Below are 22,994 nucleotides of genomic sequence, written 5' to 3'. Positions count from 1 at the left end.
TGAAAAATTCAGAAATATCTGCATCATCTCCAATGAGATTCTCTAAAGTTATTGGTCTACGAAGATTAACCAGTGATAGCAGGGTTGAAGTTCTGTCTTGTTCATAGTAAGGGCAGTCAATGAGAATGTGTTTAATACTCAGATTTATATTACAAAGTGGACACTGTGGTGGGTCATTCACTGTGAGTAAATAAACGTGGGTCAGATAAGTATGTCCTATTCTTACCCTTGAAAGGACTACCTCTTCTCGTCTTGATGTGCGGACACTGGAGCGCCAAATTTTTGGATCATGTTTAAATTGAAAGAGTTTATTATTAATTGGAGAGTGCCATATTGCTGTCCATTTTGACAGGCATGCAGCCTGAATGGTTAATGCATAGTCTGATGGCGGAACAGGGATATCAGTTAAGTCGAAGCTAGTTGGATTTTTTGCAGCTTTATCAGCCAGTTCATTGCCCAAAATGCCAGAATGAGCTGGAATCCAGCAGAAGGTGACCAGTTGATTGCGTTCTTCAATTTGTAGTAATATGCTTTTTATTTCGTCTAGAACAGGGTGTACTTTATCTAAGGGGTTACATAAAAGCCAAGATTGAGCTGAGGGAATCAGTGTAAATAACAGATTTTAAAGCACAGTCAGAAGAGAGATTCTGTAAAGCTGGTTTGATTGCCTATAATTCAGCTGAGAAAATACTGAATTCAGATGGCAAGGATGCTGAAATAATGGTATTTGGAAACACTGCAGCCACTCCAACGTTTGAATTAGATTTAGAGCCGTCTGTATAAATTGGAGAAAAGTCAAAGTATCTTTGAGTGTGAGCTTCGTGAAGTTGTTTGATATTTGATGTTTGTAAAATGTCCTTTCCCCATTGAGAGAGGTAAGTGTCACAGGTCGGTATAGGAGGTGGAACCCATGGTGGTTGGGTACAAGTTGTTACCTGTTGTACGGAAAGGATGGAAACATTCCAAATTTGCATCAGTTCAAGAAGGTGAAGACCAGCTGGCTTTACTATGCTTGGTTTATTTCTGAAGGGGTTTTCTAATGGTGGATTGAACGGGTATGACTGAGTCGGATGCATGGCACAGCTTTATCTTGACAGCATACTTCAATAACAGTGTTTTCCTACGTAAAGTTAGTGGGGGTTCGTGGGCATCAATGTAGAGACTATGTTCTGGTGATGTTCTGAAAGCACCGAGTGAAAGTCTCAAAGCACTGTGTTGAATTGGATCAAGCCAGTGCAATGCACTCAATCTGCTGAATCATAGATGGGAGCTCCATAATCAAGACGGGATCTGATTAATGCCCGATATAGCCGAAGCAGAGATGTACGATCTGCGCCCCATGTTTGGGAGGATAAAGCTATGAGTATATTTAACTTTTTTAGACAGGAAGTACGTACATTTTTAATGCGGTCTATAAAATTTAACTTATTATCAAGTGTTAATCCTAGAAATCTGATGCTATTAGTGACCGGGATGGAGACATTATAAATTTGAAGTTCAGGATCCGGATGAAGTTTGCGCTGTCTACAAAAATGGATGGCAACTGTTTTCTGCTGCGAGTGTCGATAGCCATTGAAGCTGGCCCACTGTTGTATTTTATTAAGTGATATCTGGAGCTGCCATTCAATAGACCTCATGTTTTGGGAATGGCAGGAGATGGAAAGATCATCTGCATAAAGGTAGGTCCCAACTGTATTTGGAAGCTGATTGGTGCTCAGTACTGATTCCTGTGGTACTCCTTCTTCCTGTATAAACGTTTTGGAGGGGGCATGTTGGTACTGAACTTGAAACGATCTAGTACGTAGGAAGTTCTGAACAAATAGAGGAAGGTTGCCTTGCAGACCAAGAGAATAAAGATCACCAAGTATGCCATGCCGCCAGGTAGTGTCAAAAGCCTTCTCGATATCTACTGAAACCATTACAAGATGTTCACATTTAACAAAGGCATTTCGAATGGCGAATTCAGCCTTGACCATAAGATCTAAGCATGACCTATTTTTACGAAAGCCATATTGGCTATGGCTCATTAGATGTTGTGACTCAATGATCCATACAAGTCTTCTGTGGACAATTTTTTCAAGGATTTTGCTCAGGCAGCTTGAGAGAGAGAGATCGGTCTATAGCTATAGGGGTTAGTTGGATCTTCCCCAGGTTTTAGGAATGCCAAAACAGTAGAGTGATGCCAAGAAGCTGAAAAAACATTTTCTAAAAATATACGATTGTAAAAAACCAGAAGCAGGCTGAAAGCTTTGTCATCAAGATGTTGAAGCATGACATAATAAATCCCATCTGGCCCGGCAGCACCATTGTGGGCTGTTCTAATGGCATGCAGAAATTCAGAGTATTGCAGAGATTTGTTATATGGAAGAGTACGTGCAGTTTGAAATTTTATGGCATTGCCCAAAGCATTAGCAATATCTAAGGAACTGGATAGATCTTGCCCTTTCCAGGAGAGGATTGGAAAAGGTATAGTAGGAAACTTACCAGATAACTGTCTAATTTTTTTCCATATAGTTTTCGGATCAGTGTTTTTGTTAAAGTTCGATGCAAAACGGGTCCAGGATTCTTTCTTGGCTTGCCTTTGTACAAATCGTGCTTTTGCTCTTAGCTTCTTATAATTAATGAGATTGGTTGTGGTTGGACATCGCCGAAATAAATTCCAGGTTTTGATTTTTGCTTTCTTTGTTAAGGGGGAGAAGACAGAGAGTGGTAATCAATGGACACTGCTGATCGTGGACTAATGTTATTAGTGGAGTCCCTCAGGGGGTTCAGTGCTGGGTCCATTGTTGTTTTCTGTATTGATGATGGTATATCAAGCTTAATGTCCAAGTTTGCAGATGACAAAAAGGTTGGTAGGGTTGTTAAGGACACTACTGACATTATGCTGCTGCAACAGCATCTAGAAAAGTTGAGGAGATGGGCTGAGAGATGAAAAATGAAATTTAACATTGACAAATGTAAAGTACTACATATGGGAAACGGTAACCCCAGAGTAACGTATCAACTCTGTGGTACTACACTGACAGTGGTAGAGAAGGAAAAGGATCTGGGGGTAATTGTGCAGGCACATATGAAGTTTTCTGAGCAGTGCAGACAGTCTGCAAGAGTAGCTCATGGTGTCTTTTCAATGATATACAGTAATTTTTCTAGCAGGGATAAGGTGGTGATTATCACGTTGTATAAGGCAATGGTCAAGCCACACCTTGAGTACTGTACACAGGTCTGGAGGCCTCATTTTAAGAAGGATGTAGAGCTGTTGGAACAAGTACAGAAAAGGCAACAAGATTAGTGAATGGAACGAAGGGTTGCTCTTACGAAGAAAGGCTTAAATTTTGCAAATTACAGTGTCTGGAGACTAGGCACCTGCGAGGTGATCTGATTCAGGTGTATAAAGCCTTGAATAGTTTGAGCATGCTCAATGCTGGTGGGATCCTTCCTCTTGCTCAGAATAATAGCCTGAGAGGGCATAAATTCAAATTGAGGAAAGACATATGTGCAGAAATTTGCGTTTAGTCAGCAGGTAGTTGTTGGTGGAACAGACTTCCATCCTTTGTTGTGGAAGTTGATAGCCTAAATAAATTTAAGGCTGAGCTGGACAGGTATTTGGAACAAATGGAGGGATGAAATGGGAGAGTTTTTTTTTTTGGCTAATGCTGCATGAGCTTGCTTTCTTGCATCATATGCCTGTACTAATGCTAATACCATGACATTACACTATGTTACACCTACAGCACTACACTTATTGGTCTTTATCTGTAAAATAATAGTACATTATGTACGGCAGTGTTGACACAGTCTGGTTTGGGCCACACTCCACAATAAATTTGAAAAAATAATAATATAATAAAAATCTGTCTGGTGGCAGCAGATCTCCATAATAATAAGTTAACTTCTGTTTACCTGGCATTTCAGTTTAAGAACCAAATTTTGTTTTCTATCTATTACAGTATTATATCTTCAAAGTTTCACATGACATTCTAATATCTGTTTATACATTCACAGTTACAAATTGAATAATAATCCCTGAACAATTAGCAATTGTGTAATATATTCATGAAAACACAAGACAATTTGAAACTAAAATATTTACATAGAGAAGAAAATGTAATTTATTTATTATTGCATACATTTTCCTGGTCTCCTCTATCTGGACAGTGCATTGTTTCTATAGAAATAATGAAGTTATTTTTCATGTAATCTGGATTCTGGAAAGAAAAATATAAAACATATTATTAAATTTAAATTGTACTTAAAAACAAAATTAAAATTAAAGACCAATAAAACTTGACTTACTCTATCAATTGTTATATCATTAAATTTGTTCTCATTGTATAAATATTGTATTTAATTTTTATCTCTTTAATAATTAAAATTGATAATTTTGTAATATCTTTTGGGTATTCCTCATACTGATAGTTTACAAAATTTCATTAACATTCAAATATATGTTAATCGCCATTACTTGTCCCAAATGGAAGCATTTATATGTTTTCTATGTTTGTGACAGAGTAGCATGGTATGCAAAATGCAGCTCTATTGTCATTGATTATTAAGACTAAAATAAGCATATTATTTTTTTTCCAAATATTCAGATATAATTAATTCTTTCATATGTGTACATGCACATAGACTTTTATAATAGGGACTCTGTAAAGTATGCACATTATTTTTACATGTTAATCAGTTTCATATTATCAGTTTCAAGAAATATTGAAGTAGGTGCTCATCTGTGTTTTCAAATAATTATTGGCCATCTATAATAGATAATAGTCAAAAAACAGCTTTGAAAATTGGAAGAAACACTGGCGAAAGTAGCTACAAAGGCTAAAACTGAATTAAAAAAAAAAAAAAAAAAAAATTTTTTTTTTTTTCCCCATTCTGATTTGATTTTTGACAGTTTTGTGCCATTACCGTGCAGCCAAGTCAAAATAAGAAATTAATAATTAAAAGCATTTATATAAAGTGTTCATTTTTACAAAACTTCAAATTCCACAAATCCCACATACAAGAGAGTTAGGCATCAGCATATTCATTTCTAACAGCACTGCTGCAAAAACATCTCTTGTAATTTCAATGTCATACTATAAACATATCAAAGTATTTTTGTAGTCTGCAGCCTCCAGGGTTTCCCCTATTGCCGCGATTTTTCCTGTAAGTTTTTAAGCCGGCCTGTGTGTGTATGGGGAGGTTTTTGTCTGAGTGTGTGTTTTGTTGTGTGTGTATGCCGGCACCTGGAGACTTTGCAGCCAGGAGGCAGGAACTCAAATATCCTGCATCCTGACTCCCGTCCCTAGCCACGTGGAGGCGCCCCAGGGAGTCTAGCTTTCACTAAAGGAGGTTCTAGCACCTCTTTGGAGTAAAAAAAAAAAAAAAAAACCAACATTGTGCCTCGGTCTCTTGCAGGGCTCAATCCTGTCCAAGAGTGAGGAGCGCGAGAGGAAAAACAAACAAAAAAAAAAAAAAACATTGTGCCTCGGTCTCTTGCAGGGCTCAATCCTGTCCAAGAGTGAGGAGCGCGAGGAGGAGAAAAAAAATAAAATAAAAAATAAAAAATAAAATAAAAAATAAAAAAAATAAATAAATAAAAAAAATAAAAATAAAAATAAAATAAAATAAATTTATAGCCAATGGCTTCAACCCAGTCCTTTAGGGCTATAACCAAGTTCAATGTTGTATTCTTACTTCTTGTGTTATTTCTCTGTCTCTTGCAGGGCTCAATCCTGACCAAGAGTGGGTTAGCAGTAACTAAGCACACAACAAAAAAAAAAAAAAAAAAAAAACATAAAATAACAATTCTTATTAAACAGGGTAAGGGTACTGTACTGTACTGTGCATATTTCTCTGCCTCTTGCAGGGCTCAATCCTGACCTGGAGAGAAATGGACAAGAAGCTTTAAAAAAAAAAAAAAAAAAAAAAAAATTTTGCCAATGGCTTCAACCCAGTCCTTTAGGGCTATAACCAAGTTCATGTTGTATTTTTACTTCTTGTGTTATTTCTCTGTCTCTTGCAGGGCTCAATCCTGACCAAGAGTGGATTAGCAGCAACTAAGCACACACACACACAAAAAAAAAAAAAAAAAAAAGTGTTCAGTTGTTATACACGTAGGTCCTGAACAGTAGGGTGCATTGTTATATGTTTTCCTAAGTACATGCTGCTCACATTGGGCAGTGGAGAGACTCTCTCTTTACAGCCTCGTGTGTGAAGAGTGATTGGCATTTCCTGCCATTCCCTCTCCATTCACCAGCATAGTATCTATTTCTATGTGCACTAGTAACCGTATCAATCAGAATTTAGGTAGAACTTTAACCAGGTCTTTTATGTCAATAAAGCAACCAAGGTTGCTTGTGTGAATGGCTGCAACCTAGTCTCTTAAGGCTTTAACCAAGTCTTTGTGCCTTTGCATACAAACATGGTTGTTTGTTGACAGTAGTCCGTTCTTTTAATCACGTCCTTGGGTTCCTTGTAGGGTTTTTCTTCTTTTAAATAGCTTCTCAGCGAATGTGGAGAGGAGGTGTAACGAAGCTTTAGAGGCTATGAGCTTTGGAAAGTCAGCTGCATTGTTTACGTTTGCACCTAGGAGTAAGGGTTGCTGGAGGTCTGTGTAGAGATGACAATTGAGGATCAGATGTTCCACCGTCTCCTCCGAGCCACAAAGGCAGAGTGGAGTGGGGGCCAGTCCAAGGTTGTGAAGTCTGGTGTTAATACTACCATGTCCTGTTAAAAGAAATGTTGTGGTCAGACTGTATTTCTTCCACTGTAGATTTTTACTGTGGTTATATACCTCGGGAATGAACTTGTATGTTTCTCGTCCGAAGTGAGAGGTATGCCAGGTATTTTGCCAGTCTGAGGTAAACTGGTTGTATAGACGGGTTTTATCCTCCTTGGGCGAGAGCTCCGGGTTGAAGGTATAGTTCCCGATGGAGGCCTGTCGGCCAATCTTGCGATTAAAGGCCAGGTAGAAGAAGATAGCGTCGTAATACACAGGGAGCCTTCCGCTGATAACCTGTAGAGCTTCTGTGGAGATGGTCCTGCAGGCTCGACAGGTGGCAAGTAGGAAGATTCTTTGCGTCTGTAGCAGATACTTTTTGATTTGGGAGTGTAGAACTCGATGCCCCCAAGCACTGGCACCGTAACAAACAATGGGGATATAAAGGCAGGAATAGTAGAGAGCAAGGGTGGAGGAGTTTATTCCCCACAAAGAGCGTGAAATGTTTAACAGCCAGCCAGCAATTGTTCTGATCTTTTTCACGAGGAACTTGATATGTGGGAGAAAGGACAGCTTGTTGTCAATCCAAATGCCTAGATATTTGTAAGTTGTAACAGAAGTGATGCTCTGGTCCATAAGTTTGATTGTGGGAGGCCTGTTGATATCTAATTTTCCTTTTAGGAGTATTTGCTTGGTCTTGGTTGTAGATATAATGAGTTTATGGTTATGGCTCCAGGATGAAAGGTCCTGGAGTATAGAGTTGGCTTTGTTCTCAAGCTCAGAACGTGAGTTGCCAGGGAGTATCAGGGCAAGATCGTCTGCGTAGGCTATTGGTGTGATATCTCCATGAGGGAGATTTAGCCAGCCGTCCAGGACCGCGTTCCAACAGACAGGACCGAGTACTGATCCTTGAGGGCAGCCTCTGGTGACCTGTCTCTTAACCGAGCAAAAGCCCGATGTGACAACAAGGTACCTATCCTCAAAGTAGCTAGTTAGTAATTTGTAGAGTGGACAAGAGACCCCAGCCTCCCTGAACCTCGCAAGGGCGCTCTGCCACCATAAGGTGTCGAACGCCCCCTTGAAGTCCACGAAGATGCCGAGGACATATTTTGTCCGAGAGCTATTGACCGTGGACAGGAGCAGATTAAGTGCATCAGAGGTACTCTTGCCCTGAGTGAATCCAAACTGAGATGAAGAATTTAGGTTTTTGCCATTATAATATATTTTAAGGCGTGCAGCGAGAAGTTTTTCCAAAATTTTTCCGAGAAAGGGGAGAAGGGCAATTGGCCTATATGATGATGCAAGGTTAAAAGGCTTTTCTGGAGATTTGAGGAGTATTTTTAGATTCGCCGTTTTCCATGAAGTGGGAAAAATTCCCTTAGAGAGACAGGAGTTGAATAGGTTCAGTAGTAGAGGGGGGCACGTTTTCCATACTCTTTTGAGGATGGGGACTTCCAGAAGATCAAGTCCAGGGCTTTTACCATCCTTTAAGGTGCGGATTGCATTTTCTATTTCCATGTGGTTAATGGGGTCCTCCGTCGTGGCGCTGGAGTAGTTGAGATGTTGGAACCTGAGATTGGTCTGTTCCGTGCTTTCAGGGACTGTTACGTCCTGATATATGATTTCATCTAGTATAGCCTCAATGGAGGAACCCCAGGAGAGAGTCTCAGTGGTGTTTGAGGTCAAAATTGATGTATTGGGAGTGGATGGGTGGAGTTTTCCCGCAAGTAGTTTGTAGGGAATGCCCCATGGATCATTAGCAAGGGAGCGCTGTATGAACCTCTCCCAGGCAAGTTTTTTCTCCTTCTGTATTAGATTGAAGTATTCATTCCTTGTTTCCTTATAATGTAAGTACAGTCTTGAGACCTCCGTGGGTTGGAGGGAGTCCCTTTTGGCTCTTTGAAAGTTTTTCCTATTGTATTTGAGTTCTTTTCTTAGGTTTGTAAGGCTGGGAGTCCACCAGGGGACTGCGCGGGCGTGTCTCTTCTTGATTGGGAAGCAGGCTTTTGATGCCTCAGTGATTATTCCTGTTATTTTGTTTACCATTTCAGGCAAGTCAAGTAGAGGAAGGCTGGAAATGACTTTGTTATTTGCGAGTTGGAGAAGTGTTTTATCGAAGAGGTCCCAGTTGGCGTTTTTTGTTTTGAATCTTGGGAGGTCAAAGTTGTGATGCCTGGAGGGGGTCGTGGGCAGTGTGGATAGCATGAATGTGATTGGGTTGTGGTCACTAGGGGACCAGGAGGGGTGAACCTTCCAGTTAGAGAGATTCAGCGAAAAGGATCTATTGGAGAGCGTGATGTCGATGTATGACTGCCCAGTTGAGCTGACAAAGGTAGGAGGATGCCCCCTTGTGTTGTGGACTGTCAGGTTATTTTTAATAATGCACTCCTCTAGAAGATCTCCCTTCGGGTTGGATGTGGGGCTGTTCCACAGTGTGGAGGCTGCGTTTGCATCCGTCATGATTAAGATTGGGAGGTTATGGAGTCGGAAGAGTAGTTGTTCTATGTAATTTAGGTAGGGTTCAATTGGCTGAGAATTCTGACTGCATCTCATATATATGGAGGCCATATATACTTGGCCAAAAGAGCCCTCCAGGCAGGCACATGCGGAGAAATCTGTACATAGTTCGTTCAGTTTGGTGACTGTAATCAGTGGGTCCATGACAACCAGGGCCGCCCAGACCCTGGTCACTGCGTTGCCGCCGATATCAGTGGTAGAGGGATATGATGAGACAATTTTGGCGCCGAATGGGAGGCCTTTTAGGGTGCCCCTGACCGAGTGGGGCTCTTGTAGTACCAGGATAGTGATTTTTTGTTCAGATATGGTTCTAGAGAGATCATTCATGACGTTGCGTGCTCTCTGGCAGTTTAGTTGCAGTACATTAATACAGTCATTAGGATTTGTCTTGATTATTTGTGTATTATTCATAATTTGTCCTTAACTTAGTTTGCTCCTGGGCACGTTGGAATTCAGGGCAACCAGGGTCTTTATATGAGTGTTGGGTATCCTTTTTCCGTATTCTGCAGTTAGGGCAGGATGGGGGGGAGTCCTTCTTAGGGCAATCAGTAACAAGGTGGCCCTGGGAACCGCAGTGCCCACAGGTATTTACAGAGGATTTGCAGGTCTTGGAACTGTGTCCATAGCCTAGGCATCTGAAGCATCTGGAAACTACTGTAAAATCTTTGACACCATGGGCTGACCAGCCCAGAAATACCTTGTTTGCCTCTATGATGTGTTTCCTTATAAGCCCTGAGACCTCCAGCACCCAGTGTAGGCAGCCTTTTGTGCGTGCCTTCATTTTAAAGCGGAGTTTTGTTTGGGTGAGGAAGGTGTCGTAGTCTATATCAAGGTTTGACAGATTCTTGTGGTAGAGATCCAGGAGGAATTCCTCCTCGCTGGTATCCATTTGTATGTCATATATCACTAGGTTGGGATTTAGCTTCTTAGGGGTTTCGAGCTTCAGTTTCAGGTCCGAGAATTTTTTGCTTTTCTTTAGGGAATCTAGGTCCGATGCCGTGGCAGCTTCGATTATGAGACCCTTGTCCCTGGCTCTTCTCACCGACTTAATTTTGATGTTTCTGAAGTCATCTTTCAGTTTGTTTATGACTTCTTTTCTTATTTCCTCACTATTTTTCAGGTCTGAGTTTTCTTTTGGCCTGATGATCACAACGTGCTGGGTTTCTGCTGGTGCATTCGTTGGTTTGGCAGGTGTAGCCACTGTAGCGTATGTTCTTTGCTGTGGTGGTTGGGGTGGTGTCACTGAGGGAGTAGGTTTTTCACTGAGTCGGTCGCTGAGGTCCAGGACCTTGTGTTCCAGGGTGTCGAAGATATCTTCTATGGCAGAGGCACTTGCGTAAGAAAGTGAGGATGAGTTCAGTTTGAGTATTTCTCTTAGTTTGGTTCTAAGCTCATAGATCCAGTTAAATTTAGAGCAGACAGTGCGTGTGGGGCTAGAGAAGGAGTCATCAGATTCCTCGACCAGGATTCTGTCTTTGGGATCACCCCTGAAAGGAGAGTTCTCCTTAAGATCCGTGTTTGGTGCTCGGAGCTCTTTATCCAATTTTTGATATGGCTCTAAGATATCCTTGTACAGGGTGAGGTTACAAGGCATAGTTATGTGGGATGAGGATTTCGATTCCAATTCCTCCATGGGATAGATTTAGTTTAGGAGTGGGAGTAATTTATAAGAAGAGTAGTTTTGGGTAAAAGAATTATACCGCTAGGGGGCGTGACTGGCAGCCTTCAAAAGAGCCTCTCTGTTTATGTGTGTATTTTTAGTTTGGTCCCTCTAGATCAATTGGGTGCAAAGTTATGTTGTTTGTGGTTTACACTAATTTTACCAGGTTCTTCCTGGATGAAACTCAATCGGTGTAAAGCCCAAAATGGCCCGGACAGCACTACTACTGTGTTGGATGGACTAGGCCAGTTGATCCTGTGGTAGGGAACTTATGGCACATATTAAGGTTCTTTGTACCATCATTTGTTCTTTGGGGATGAAAATTTCACTTTGCACTATTTTTGTGGCACCTCAGTGTACATGTATGTTATCTACTGCGTAAGCGGTAAATGTTAGGTGTTTATTCTTGGGATTGCATTGACAGTTGCTGAGTTCCTAATAGTATTGTTCATTCATACTTAAATATAGGCCAATTGTCAGGTCCCGATGCTGTGATAGGGGCAGGTTCTGTTGCGAAGGTTCGTCGTTAGGCAAGATGGCGACCTTCAATGGGGGCAGCCATGTTGTGTAGCTGTTGTCTTGGCAACTGGGCGGGGAGTCTTGGGGTGACGGAGTTAACCCCAGCCCGTGACGTCACCGTGGCTATCTTAGTGGTTCCCGCCAGTTCCTTTGTTAGGGCAGCCGGGAAGAAGGCAGTATGGCCACCGTTGTTGATTCTATTTTTCTACGTGAGTAGGCATAGCCAAAATTTTCATCTTTTAAGGCCGGCTATTGATACTACAATTAAATAAAGGTGTCCCCATCATCACTATCAGCCTCCCAGTGTTCCAAAATTTAAAGGCACTTAGTCGCCACCAGCTTGTGGGAGTAAGGCCGCCTCAAAATTATAAACTGCCAGTCAAAATTCTGTTGTTGGCTGATTTCCGGTTTCCATGTTAAGTATAGGCCAAGCAAATTTTTTCGAACGGAATTTTTTAAATGTTCGCAGAAGCGCGAATTTTTGTCTGGCAGTTACAAATTAGGTCTCATTTAACTCACCGCTTGATGCGCTATCCGAATCTTGTATCCCTTTGGTTTCACTAACTGTTTTAACACTGATTTTTATTCACTATCCAGGAGCACTACTATCCAGGAGCACTACTATAAACATATATGCAATATATCATAAAAAGTACCCAAACACCTCTAGGATTTTGGTAAAACCATTTGGATGGCAGGAATGAGTTTAACCATTCCAGCCATCCACATGTCACGAATAGGCATAAAACAGCTGCATTCATGCTAAGAAGTTAGCAGATAGATGAAATATGAGATGGAGCTTAGCAATTTTCAACAAAATACCATATCAGAAATCAGTCTGTTTGCAGCATTTAAGAAATACTGCAATAACCCTGATCAGTGGTAGCTGATGTAATTACAAAATGAAAACATCATGGCGCTATTACAGAAATTGAAAGAAAGGGACCAGAGGGCACTCATAGTGATACATAGATCCCATCAGTTTTCATTCAGTAGTGTCAACTAAGTTTTCAGGGAAGCCACAGGAACTGAGAGTACAAGATGATACATAGGGTTTTTTTTTTTTATCAATTCTTATTGAAGAGATTTCACTACCCACTGTAAATAGTTCTCGGAATACTGAAAAGCTGTGTTATGGAGTTATACATTATCATATATAATTCTGTAGAAAAATTACAAAAATTTATCTACAGAACTATATAACACTATATTTTAAAATGTAAATGCACATCATACACTCGCCTTACTTAAAATATTCGGTAAAAAGCTTGCTTTATCAAGCAAAAAAGCTGTATATCTCTGTTGAAAACATTATTAGAGCTATCATCTTTTAAATTTCAGATATAAATTTCTGCACTGTTCTTTACAAACCTCATTGCTAGCATTTGAATTTCTCCTGAAAAATGTTTCAAAAAATGAAGTCTTATTTGGAAATTTACTCTATTCACTACTTTTCTTAAATCCTTCATGGCTGACATCTTCAATAAATTGCATGTGGTGTTAATTTTTGTTTCAACATCGTATCGTTAAATGCAAGTGGAAGTCGTGTAGTGAAGCTTGGATATGTGACAAAAAGAAGGTTGCATGAAGGACATGAACTGAGAAAATAGTTGTAATTAGAAGGTAAAAAAAAACAATTATAAGAGGGCTCATGTTTTTAATCGACTTTTATTTGTGTTTAGTGAAAAAAGAATAGGTTTTTACATGACTTAGGGATGTATTCAAGCAAAACCCGGTTGTTGGCCAAACGTGGATTTACTTTTTGTTTCTTGTTCTCAAAAAAAAATTGCTGTTTTCATGTTAGCATTAGCATTAGTAGAGGCATTTGATGCAAGAAAGCAAGCTTATGCAGCATCAGCCAAAAAAAAAAAAACAAAAACAAAAACCCACTTCCACTTTACCCCTCTGTTCGTTCAAAATACCTGTCCAGCTGAGCCTTAAACTTATTTAGGCTATCAACCTCCACTACAAGGGATGGAAGTCTGTTCCACCAAACCAACCACCCGCTGGCTAAAGGCAAATTTCCGCACGTCTATCCTACATCTGTCTTTCCTCAATTTGAATTTATGCCCTCTCAGGTGATTTTTCTGAGCTAGAGGAAGAATCCCATCAGCATTGAGCATGCTCAAACCATTCAAGGCTTTATACACCTCTATCAGATCACCTCACTGGTGCCTAGTCTCCAGACACTGTAATTTGCAAAACTTAAGCCTTTCTTCGTAAGAGCACCCCTTTGTTCCATTCACTAATCTTGTTGCCCTTCTCTGTACTCATTCCAGCAGCTCTACATCCTTCTTGAAATGAGGCCTCCAGACCTGTATACAGTACTCTAGGTGTGGCCTGACCATTGCCTTATACAAGGGAATAATCACCACCTTATCCCTGCTGGAAAAATTCCTGTATATCACTGACAATACTCCATGAGCTACTCTTGCAGCCCGTCTGCACTGCTCAGAGAACTTCATATCTGCCTGCACAACCACCCCCAAGTCCCTTTCATTCTCTACCACTGTCAGTGTAGTACCACAGAGTTGATACGTTGCTCTGGGGTTGCTGTTTCCCATGTGTAGTACTTTACATTTGTCAATGTTAAACTTCATTTGCCACCTCTCAGCCCATCTGCTCAACCTTTCCAGATCCTGTTGCAGCAGCATAGTGTCAGTAGTGTCCTTGACAACCCTGCCAACCTTTGTATCGTCTGCAAACTTGGACATTAAGCTTGATATACCATCATCAATATCATTTATAAATACAGAAAACAATAATGGACCCAACATTGAGCCCTGAGGGAATCCACTAATAACATTAGTCCATGATGAGCAGTGTCCATTGATTATCACTCTCTGTCTTTTCCCCTCAGCCACCCCTTTATCCATAGCAGCAATTTGCCTCCAATGTCACACTGCTCCAATTTGTGTAGCAGTCTTCCATGTGCAACAGTATCAAAAGCCTTTCTAAGATCCAAGTATATAATATCAAAGCTATTCCCTGCATCCAGTTCTTTTGTGACTGCATCATAGTATCCAATCAAATTGGTCAGGCAAGACTTCCCCTTAACAAAACCATGCTGTGTCCGAGCTATAATTGAAATCTTGTCTAAATTATCCTGCAGTGCTTCTTTAACCAGTGCCTCCATTAATTTTCCTGGAACAGAAGTTAAGCTCACAGGTCTATAATTACTTGTGTCAGCCTTTGATCCTCCTTTGTGAATTGGGGTCACATTTGCACATTTCCAGTCTATGGGTACCTCCCCTGAGTCCAAGGAAGCTCTCATAATTATGGCTAAGGGTTTGCTTACTTCCTTTGCTGCCTCCTTTAATATAACTGGATAGATCCCATCCACCCCGGGTGCCTTTCTTGTGTTTATCTTCAACAGTTTCTCCTCCACTTTACTCCCAGTTATTTCAAGATTCTGTAGCTTACTGCTAGAGTTGAATACACCTCTGGCATTCCCCTCGCTGAATAACTCCTCATGTGTGAATGTGGATGCAAAATATTCATTTAGTTTGTTAGCTACCTGAGCAGGATCATAACAGTTGACCCATCAATATCAAGTGGACCAATCTGATTCATCCCCTTCCTTCTAGAGTTTACCTAAGTAACGAACTCTTTGGTGTTTTTCTTTGCATCCCTTGCCAGGGATTTCTCGTAATCTGCCTTCGCCTGCCTATCCTCCTTTGTAACTTGGTTGCATATCAACTTGTATCTATCATAGGCTTCTGTGTCATGTGTTAATTTGTAAGTATCCCATGCATTTTTCTTCTCTGCCATATGGCTCATTAGTTCATCTGACATCCATTTTGGCCTAAACCTTGAACAATATTTCTTAGTTGGTATGTAAAGCTTAGTAGCTTCCAAGATAAGTTCTTTGAATGCTTCCCATTTTGAATTTTCTGTTGGTAACATCATCAGTTGGTCCCACTGTATAGAATTTAAATACAGTCTCAGTCCATCGTAGTCGCCTTTACGGAAGCAATAACCCTTCCCTTTACACCTAATGGTAGTTACCTCTTTGAGTAAATCCCACTTCGGCACACTGTGATCACTGCCACGTAGTGATTCATTTATCTGCAGATTCTTAATGCATGAAGAATCACTGCTGATAATCAAATCAAGAGTATTACTCCCTCTAGTTGCCTCCCGAACATGCTGATGTAGAAAACAATCATCATATAAATCCACAAAAGCTCTGCTAGTGTGTGAGTGACCAGCCCCCAAATTCCAGTCAATATCTGGGAAATTAAAATCTCCCATTATAAGACTCTCTGATTTACTGGCCCACTCTATTTCCCTGTACAGTTTCTTATTATACTCATCAGAGTCATTAGGCCTATAGCACACTCCTACTCTCAATTTTGATCTCCCAATGCTTATGTCACACCAAACTGACTCAACACTGCACTGTCCGGCGATGTCGACTGGCTTCACTTCCTTGGTTTTTATGTGTTTCTTAACTAATAGCATAACCCCTCCCCCCTTCCTATCCTGTCTATCCTTTCTGTAGACGTTGTACTCCCCAAATTGCAGTTCTGTATCCCTTATATCTGTGTGACACCACGTCTCTGATATCCCAACAATATCTGCCTTTGATGTTTTGAGCAATACCTCAAATTCATCAAATTTATTTACTAAACTCCTAGCATTGGTGTACACGCAAGTATACCTGCACCTGTTTCTATTCTTAGCTACCCTAACACAACCCATGTGTTTACTTGTACCGCAATGGCTCCCAGCAGTCTCTGAAATATCCTGCATCTTGTTTTTCAGGCTTCTGCTCATTCTAATAGAAGCAGTGCAAGAATCTCTTTCAACTCTGCCAGTGGCTACTGTCAATCTATTGGTCTTTGTCTCCCCCCCCCAAGCTAGTAGTTTTCCGACCCACCTAACACTGCCTCGATAGCATCAGCAAATATTCTTGCACCCTTTCTATTTAAAATCTTTTTTTCTCACAGCTAAGAAAGATCTATGTTAATCTTTCTTAGCTGTGAGATATTGTTATGTTATGTGACATTTTGTCTTGCCCGAATAACATGCATTTCTGTTACTTGCAGTTCCCAAAAAATTGCCGTTTTGCAGTTTCTTTTTCAGCTCTGACATACTGTTATGTCACATGACATCCATCATGTGCAGTCGAGAAGAGAGCGAACACAGTGAGTGGGCGAAGTTACAAACTGTACGTCACTGCTTTCTCCTCTTCTTCTTGACACCATTTTGTAATGGGGAATGCTCTCTGGAGTTTTACCAAATTCAGGACAACATTTTATCAGAAAGGTCACAGCCATCGTTTTCCACATAAATGAATCATTTTTCCAATTTTTATAAACGAGCATATGTGGGTTAATCCTCTACCCTAGAAAATATATTCCTTGGTTTATTTTTCCTGATTTTTATTTATTTATTTTCACAGCTGTCACTTTTTTCCCCCTTTTTTTGTGATATGGAAGTAATGCTGCCATTTACAATTTAAGATGGGGGATTCTAAAGGAACAGAAAAGAAGGAAATTTACATAGGGTAACTAACTTTATGATAATGCTTCTATACACAAGTTCCCTTAGGTAGTTGTTGTTGCTCTGAGAGATTGTGGATTCTAAGAATCAAACACCCTTCTGAGGGGGAAATTTTATTTATTTATTTTTATTTTTTTATTATTATAAGGCATAGCATAAAATGCTTTTACATAATTAGCAAAAACATTTAGTGGTAATGGGTGGATTAGTAGTGGGGTGGGAGATACTAATTCTGGTATCTACAGGATCTGCCTCTAGGAGGCACATGACACATTTCCAAAACAATGTGCTGGTCTAAGTACTTCCATTTGGTACCAATATTACCTTTCCAGTGACTTTCTGAAGTATCAATACTATTTTAAAATAAACAGTCCCCCAAAAGAGAAATATTTTGCAATTTATTTAAAAGGTATCATCATCTTTACAGTTGTAGTAATGCTGTATCATTAGAGCAGGTACAGTAGACAGTATCAATGGTAAAACAGTTGATAAGATGGAGAACTTTAAGAGAGATGCCACCTGCTACTCAAATTTTTGCAGTTACAAATTTGCAAATTCAAAAATTAAAGTTAAGCAAACAGAGGCAGACACTTCTCCTTTGGGGATTTGTGCCATTTTATTTGAAATTGTGCAATATCAAGACAACTGGTTTTACACTCAGTGAATAAGAAGCTACAAGTAAAATAAGGGGATGGAACGGTTCCATATGCTCTGAGTATTTTTATCATTTTCACTTAGCCTGCTGTTTACTCGCCTTTAATTTCTGTGACTGCAAATTTCAAGTAACAAATGGCAACTCTCATAAAGATGCTTTACCTTCAGTGTTTTGCTAGTTCATGATTTTTTTTTTTATGTCCATACACTTTAAGTAGATGGCAGTGGCATCAAAACAGCTGTCAGGGTGATGGCAACTTTTAAATAACTATTTAAACATAAACCCAGAAAAAACAATAAAGTTGGCTTTGAGTGGAAGAATTAGGACCATGTTAAAAATACTATTTTGCAGGCTATAACAGTAACAAGGATGGAAGTGTTCATCTCATTCAACTTATTTCAATTTTTTTCACTTGACCTTGGTTGTAAAAATATACGGTTAAAATATTAAAATTTAATACTGATAAAACTGCATTAAGAAAATATATATTACAAAGTAGTAAGTTAAATATTAATAATACAACCATTAATACAGAACTATTCTCTTACCGTAATTACTGTTGAAATCCCATATCATCATCATCAGCAGCAGCAGCAGCAAAATGAGTAAAAGTAAAATAAGTTAGATAGAGAAAACAAAGCATTTAAATCTTTAAAAAAGATATTTTAAATCAACAGAAAAACAATTTTAGCTTAATCATCATCTAAACTTAAGTGATTCATTAGATTTGGTAATAAGAAAATGAAATAAGAACCTTATTCTGTCTCATAGAGAGAAAATACATAATTCATTAAATATAAATTTAATGAAAAAGACCATTTTTTAATACAAAGTTTCTTGTTTAGTCAACATCAACTTAGCAAATTACCTTCACAATTACTGACCTATCTTACTCAAGCCTTGTATTTCTACTAGCAAAAATGAAGGGTTTTTTTTGTTTTGCTGTTGCAGTGCATTATCCTTTTTTCTTATATCAGTCACTGTAACAAGAATTTTAGAAGCAGGTTTTATCTTCAAAAATTATGAAGGAAAATAAACAACTTCTTACAAAACAAGGTATAGTCTGTGGGTGCTATGACTTTGGTTAACATATAGATGTCATTTGTGGCACCATTTTGACATTTTAGACTGATAAAACTTGTTTTTGGATAACGTTTGCTTCTCCCCAAACACTACAGATGCCCACCATCTGTTAGAGGCTTATGGATAAATGGCCTTAAAAGCTTCCCAAGGATCAAAACACATACAGTAGAACTTGGTTATAACGAGCATCAATGGACCGACATTATAACCATTACTCACTATATCAGTGTTGAGTTAAATCTACCTCCTGTTTATTTTTTTAAATTCTCAATAATTTGATAAAAAGATAGATTAAAAAAACAAAAGAAATATTAGAGAGAAAAAAATAATATTTCTGTATAGTACCTACATATTATCGGTTTAGCTGAAACAAAAAAAAGAAATTAATCACTTATAAGTTTATCAAGTGGATATCTGTTGTACACCAATTAGATAGTATGAATTAGAGCTGTAATACTCAATACGTTCTATGTTGATATTAATATTTGTAAAATAATAAGAGGAATTTACCTCAACGTAGAACACTTCCGTATGATACTCTCCAGAAATTAAAACGAAAAAAATTGATTGAAAACTTACATTAGAGTAAAAAATAAATAATTAAAATCCAATTTAACACAATTCACATCAATTTAACACAATTCAAAATCAATTTAACGCAATTAAAAATTAAAAAGAATCTAACGAAAATATTCAAAACGATTTTCCTTCCTACAATGCTTTTCGACCGTATGTCGTAATCACAGGAATGAAAATTACCGAATAGGGTTGAACCTGAAACTTAAATAGTGATTATTTGTCTTTGCGCATGCAGGTCCACGCATCAGAGATCAAATATGGCTGCCAAACATTAACAGAATTCTCGTGTAATTTAATTTCTACGGTTTCTGCAATTAATAGTCGCATATAATTACATTGAACATTAAGTATTTTGGCCTCATTAAATAAAAAAGTACGTTTTTCATTAATGGCACGAAAGGCTAATTCTGACGCTGCTGAACAAGAAGCACGAACTGAGGCTTCATGTTGATTTACACGAATATTCAGAGAAAATCGTGTCAAACCTTGGTAAGACGAGTCGCAATCACTGCAAGAAATGTTGTATACCAGATCATTAATTTGTGTTGCGAACGCGGAAAGAACCGAGCGATTGTTCAGTATAGTGTGTAATTTCCGTATTGGCCTGGCCACAGTTTTAAATTCGGTATCTTTAAAGACTCTATAAGCTGTTTGTGCCACTGTTCAACATATGGGACAGAAATAAAGTATTTTTTGATATTACTATTGTTGGTTGGTGTAGTATTTTGTATCCTATACCCTAATTCGGTTTATTATGGCAAGGGGATAACCCCTGTTTCAGAACTTGTTAGTTAATATTTGTATTTCTGAGCCCAAAGCAGATTCCGTTGTTGAATATTTATAGGCATTTAGAAATTGATTAAAGATAATCGATCTTTTGTAGGTGAACTGGTGATAGCTATTATAATGTAGAAGCATACCAGTGTTTGTAGGTTTTCGATAGATGATAAATTGGATTTTATTCGAGTCCCGAGTAAGCGTGAAATTTAGAAAGTTTTAATGACTTTGTATCCGTATCCTCCATTTCCAATGTAAATTTGAGTCTAGAATGAATATTATTAAACGAATGTAAAATGTCTTGGATAGTACTACTATCAGTAATAACTAGAACATCATCTAAATACCTCCCATAGTATGTGATACGGGATCGAAAAGGTGTCAAATGTATATGCTCAATCGTTGAGAGATAGATTTCTGACATTAAGCCGCTCAGGCTCAAACCCATTGGCAATCCAAAAATTTGTTTGTACACCTTGTCTCAAAAGGTGATATAGTTGGCCTCAACTAACAGTTTAATTAAGTAAAAAATTTCCTTAATAGGTAGCTTCGTATAATTAATTGGTGTCGAGTTTTTATTTAACATATCCAAAATAATATCTAATGTGTATTCAACGTTTACATTCGTATATAACGAGGTAACATCTAGTGAGAATAAATTGTCATTGTCGCCAAGTCTACAGTCTTTAAAATTATTAAATAATGTATCGTAGTTCTTAATCCCAAATTGTATTACCTGTCTAAAGGGTTTTATAATGCTATATACATGTGTGGCTAAGGATGAAAATGCCGAGTTCCTGTAAGAAACAATAGGTCAAATAGGAAATCCAGTCTTGTGTAATTTTACCTGACCGAAAAGTGCAGGAATATTGTATGTTCTGGTCTTCAATTTCTTTAACTGGGCCATAGTAATGTAGTCGTGTTTTCGATACGGGGTTAACGTTTTATTGTATTGATTGACCAAATTGGTAAACAGTGCCGGGTCTACTTCAAGATAAGTGGAGGTATCTGAAACAACTGAATCTAACTTATTAATATAATCAGGTTTATCTAGTATTCCAACTGTATCTCCTTTATCTGCCCTCTGTATAATAATGTCCTTATTTCCCTGAAGTTCTCGTAAAGCTGAACTGTCATGTGTATTCAATTTAGGAAGTCCCGTTTCTTTTATGTTATTCACTACTTGGTTAACTTGTTGAATAAATAAATCTTTTTCTGGAATATTACAAAGTCCAAATTCAATATCAATTACGCATTGTTTTTTAGGTAGTTTTCGAGGTAGTAAATTATAATTTAGTCCTTTAGATAAAAGTGAAATCTGGTCCTGCAATAGTGTACACGATGAAAGATTTGTAATCTGTTGATATGTCGGTTCGTTGAATACTGGGTGAGGGGATGTTCGTGAACTAGCTGATGTATTCTGTGGTAGTATGTTGTGTGTCTGTGGGGGGGGGGTGTCACCCAACTTGTATGTATTTGTTCGCAAGCCCGCGACAATGTGTTAGAATTCGCATGAACGTGTCTTGACCTTTCCGATATACACCAAAATTGAGTCTTCTAGATGAACAGAAAACTCGCCACACTATCATTGTGGGGGACTTCGATGCTAAGGTTGGAAGGGGACAAAACAGCACAGAAAGGGGAATTATAGGAAATTTTGGAATTGGTGAAAGACATGGAATTTGCAGAATCTCAAGGAATGTCAGTAATGAACACTTTTTTCAAGAAAAGGATGAACAGAAAGTGGACATGGAAGAGCACAAATGGATTAACAACTAATGATATCAACTTCATCCTCACTAACAGAAGGTATATCGGGAATGATTTTACCATCCTGAACAAGGTAAATGTTGGAAGTGATCACAGAATGGTAAGATGCACACTTGATATAGATGTAAGAAAAGAAAGGGAAAAACTGACTGAAGTAAATAACATGAAAGTCTTTGAGATAACAGAAGAGGAGAAAACGCAGTATATACTGGAACTTAAGAAGAAATTTGAGCTTCTGCAGATTGTTCCGGACCAAGATATCGACAAGGAGTACTACAACTTTCTGAAAGTGATAAAACCCAAGAAACCTATAGGTAAAAAGAAATCCAAAGAAGAAAAAATTAGTCAAGAAACATTTGTCATGATAAACCGAAGACAAAAAATGAAGAGCAAGTAAAACACTGATAAGGTGAAAATTGAGTATACTGAGTTATACAAAGCCATTAGAAAGAGACTCGGAAAAGACATAAGATTTAGTACAAGAAAAGTGGAACAAGCATTAAGGGAAAACAAAGGACTTATATCAGCAACTATGAGCAGTAATACAGAAAGACAAATGATACTGAAACTGAAGAATAGTGATGGTGTATTTATAAATAGCAGAAGGCATAATTCAAATAGCAGAAGACTACTATAGAGAATTATACAAGGAGCGAGGAAATGATGCCAGCAGTGTGGAAGATGGATCACAAATTAGTAGCACATACAACATACCCTGTATCCTTCCTGATGAGGTAGAACATGCGTTGAAGAAAATGAAGAATCAGAGTCCTCAGGGAAGATGAAGTTACTGTAGAGTTGTTAAAATTGGGAGGAAGAGACATGACACAGAAACTGGCAAGACTCTTCACAAAATGCATTAGAAAAGGTGTGACACCTAAGGAGTGGAATAATGCAATCATAGTTTTCCTGCTGAGAAAGGAGATAAATCAAAAATTGGAAATTATAGACCAATTAGCTTGTCATCCCACATCTACAAGTTGTTCACAAGGGTCATTACGAACAGATTAAAAGGAATACTTGATGAGAATCAACCAAAAGAGCAAGCTGACTTTAGGACAGGATTCTCAACTATGGCACGTTCACGGGTGATCCATAGTTTCCACGGATTCACAACTATGGATCCTCAACTTTGGATCATATCACAGCTAATAGAGAAAGTAAATGAATATAAAACATCATTATGCCTGGCATTTGTGGATTATGAAAAGGCATTTGAC

The 22,994-nt window shown here is 38.6% G+C and overlaps 1 protein-coding gene across 1 annotated transcript in view; it reads right to left on the bottom strand.

The window, feature by feature from the left end:
* vib (phosphatidylinositol transfer protein vib) overlaps positions 1 to 22,994 on the bottom strand; it is a 214,773-nt gene that overhangs the window by 69,915 nt on the left and 121,864 nt on the right. Inside the window, exons 5-6 of the mRNA XM_090390339.1 lie at positions 18,114 to 18,121; positions 4,128 to 4,205 (exon numbers count right to left, since the gene is read on the bottom strand). Coding sequence (XP_090246465.1) covers positions 4,128 to 4,205; positions 18,114 to 18,121 — 86 coding nt within the window. The remainder of the gene's footprint in view (positions 1 to 4,127; positions 4,206 to 18,113; positions 18,122 to 22,994) is intronic.

This window comes from Mastigoproctus giganteus, chromosome 2, assembly GCF_048544385.1.
Source record: "Mastigoproctus giganteus isolate SK-2022 chromosome 2, ASM4854438v1, whole genome shotgun sequence".
Lineage (NCBI taxonomy): Eukaryota > Metazoa > Arthropoda > Arachnida > Uropygi > Thelyphonidae > Mastigoproctus > Mastigoproctus giganteus.
This window is presented reverse-complemented; position numbering and strand designations above follow the sequence as displayed.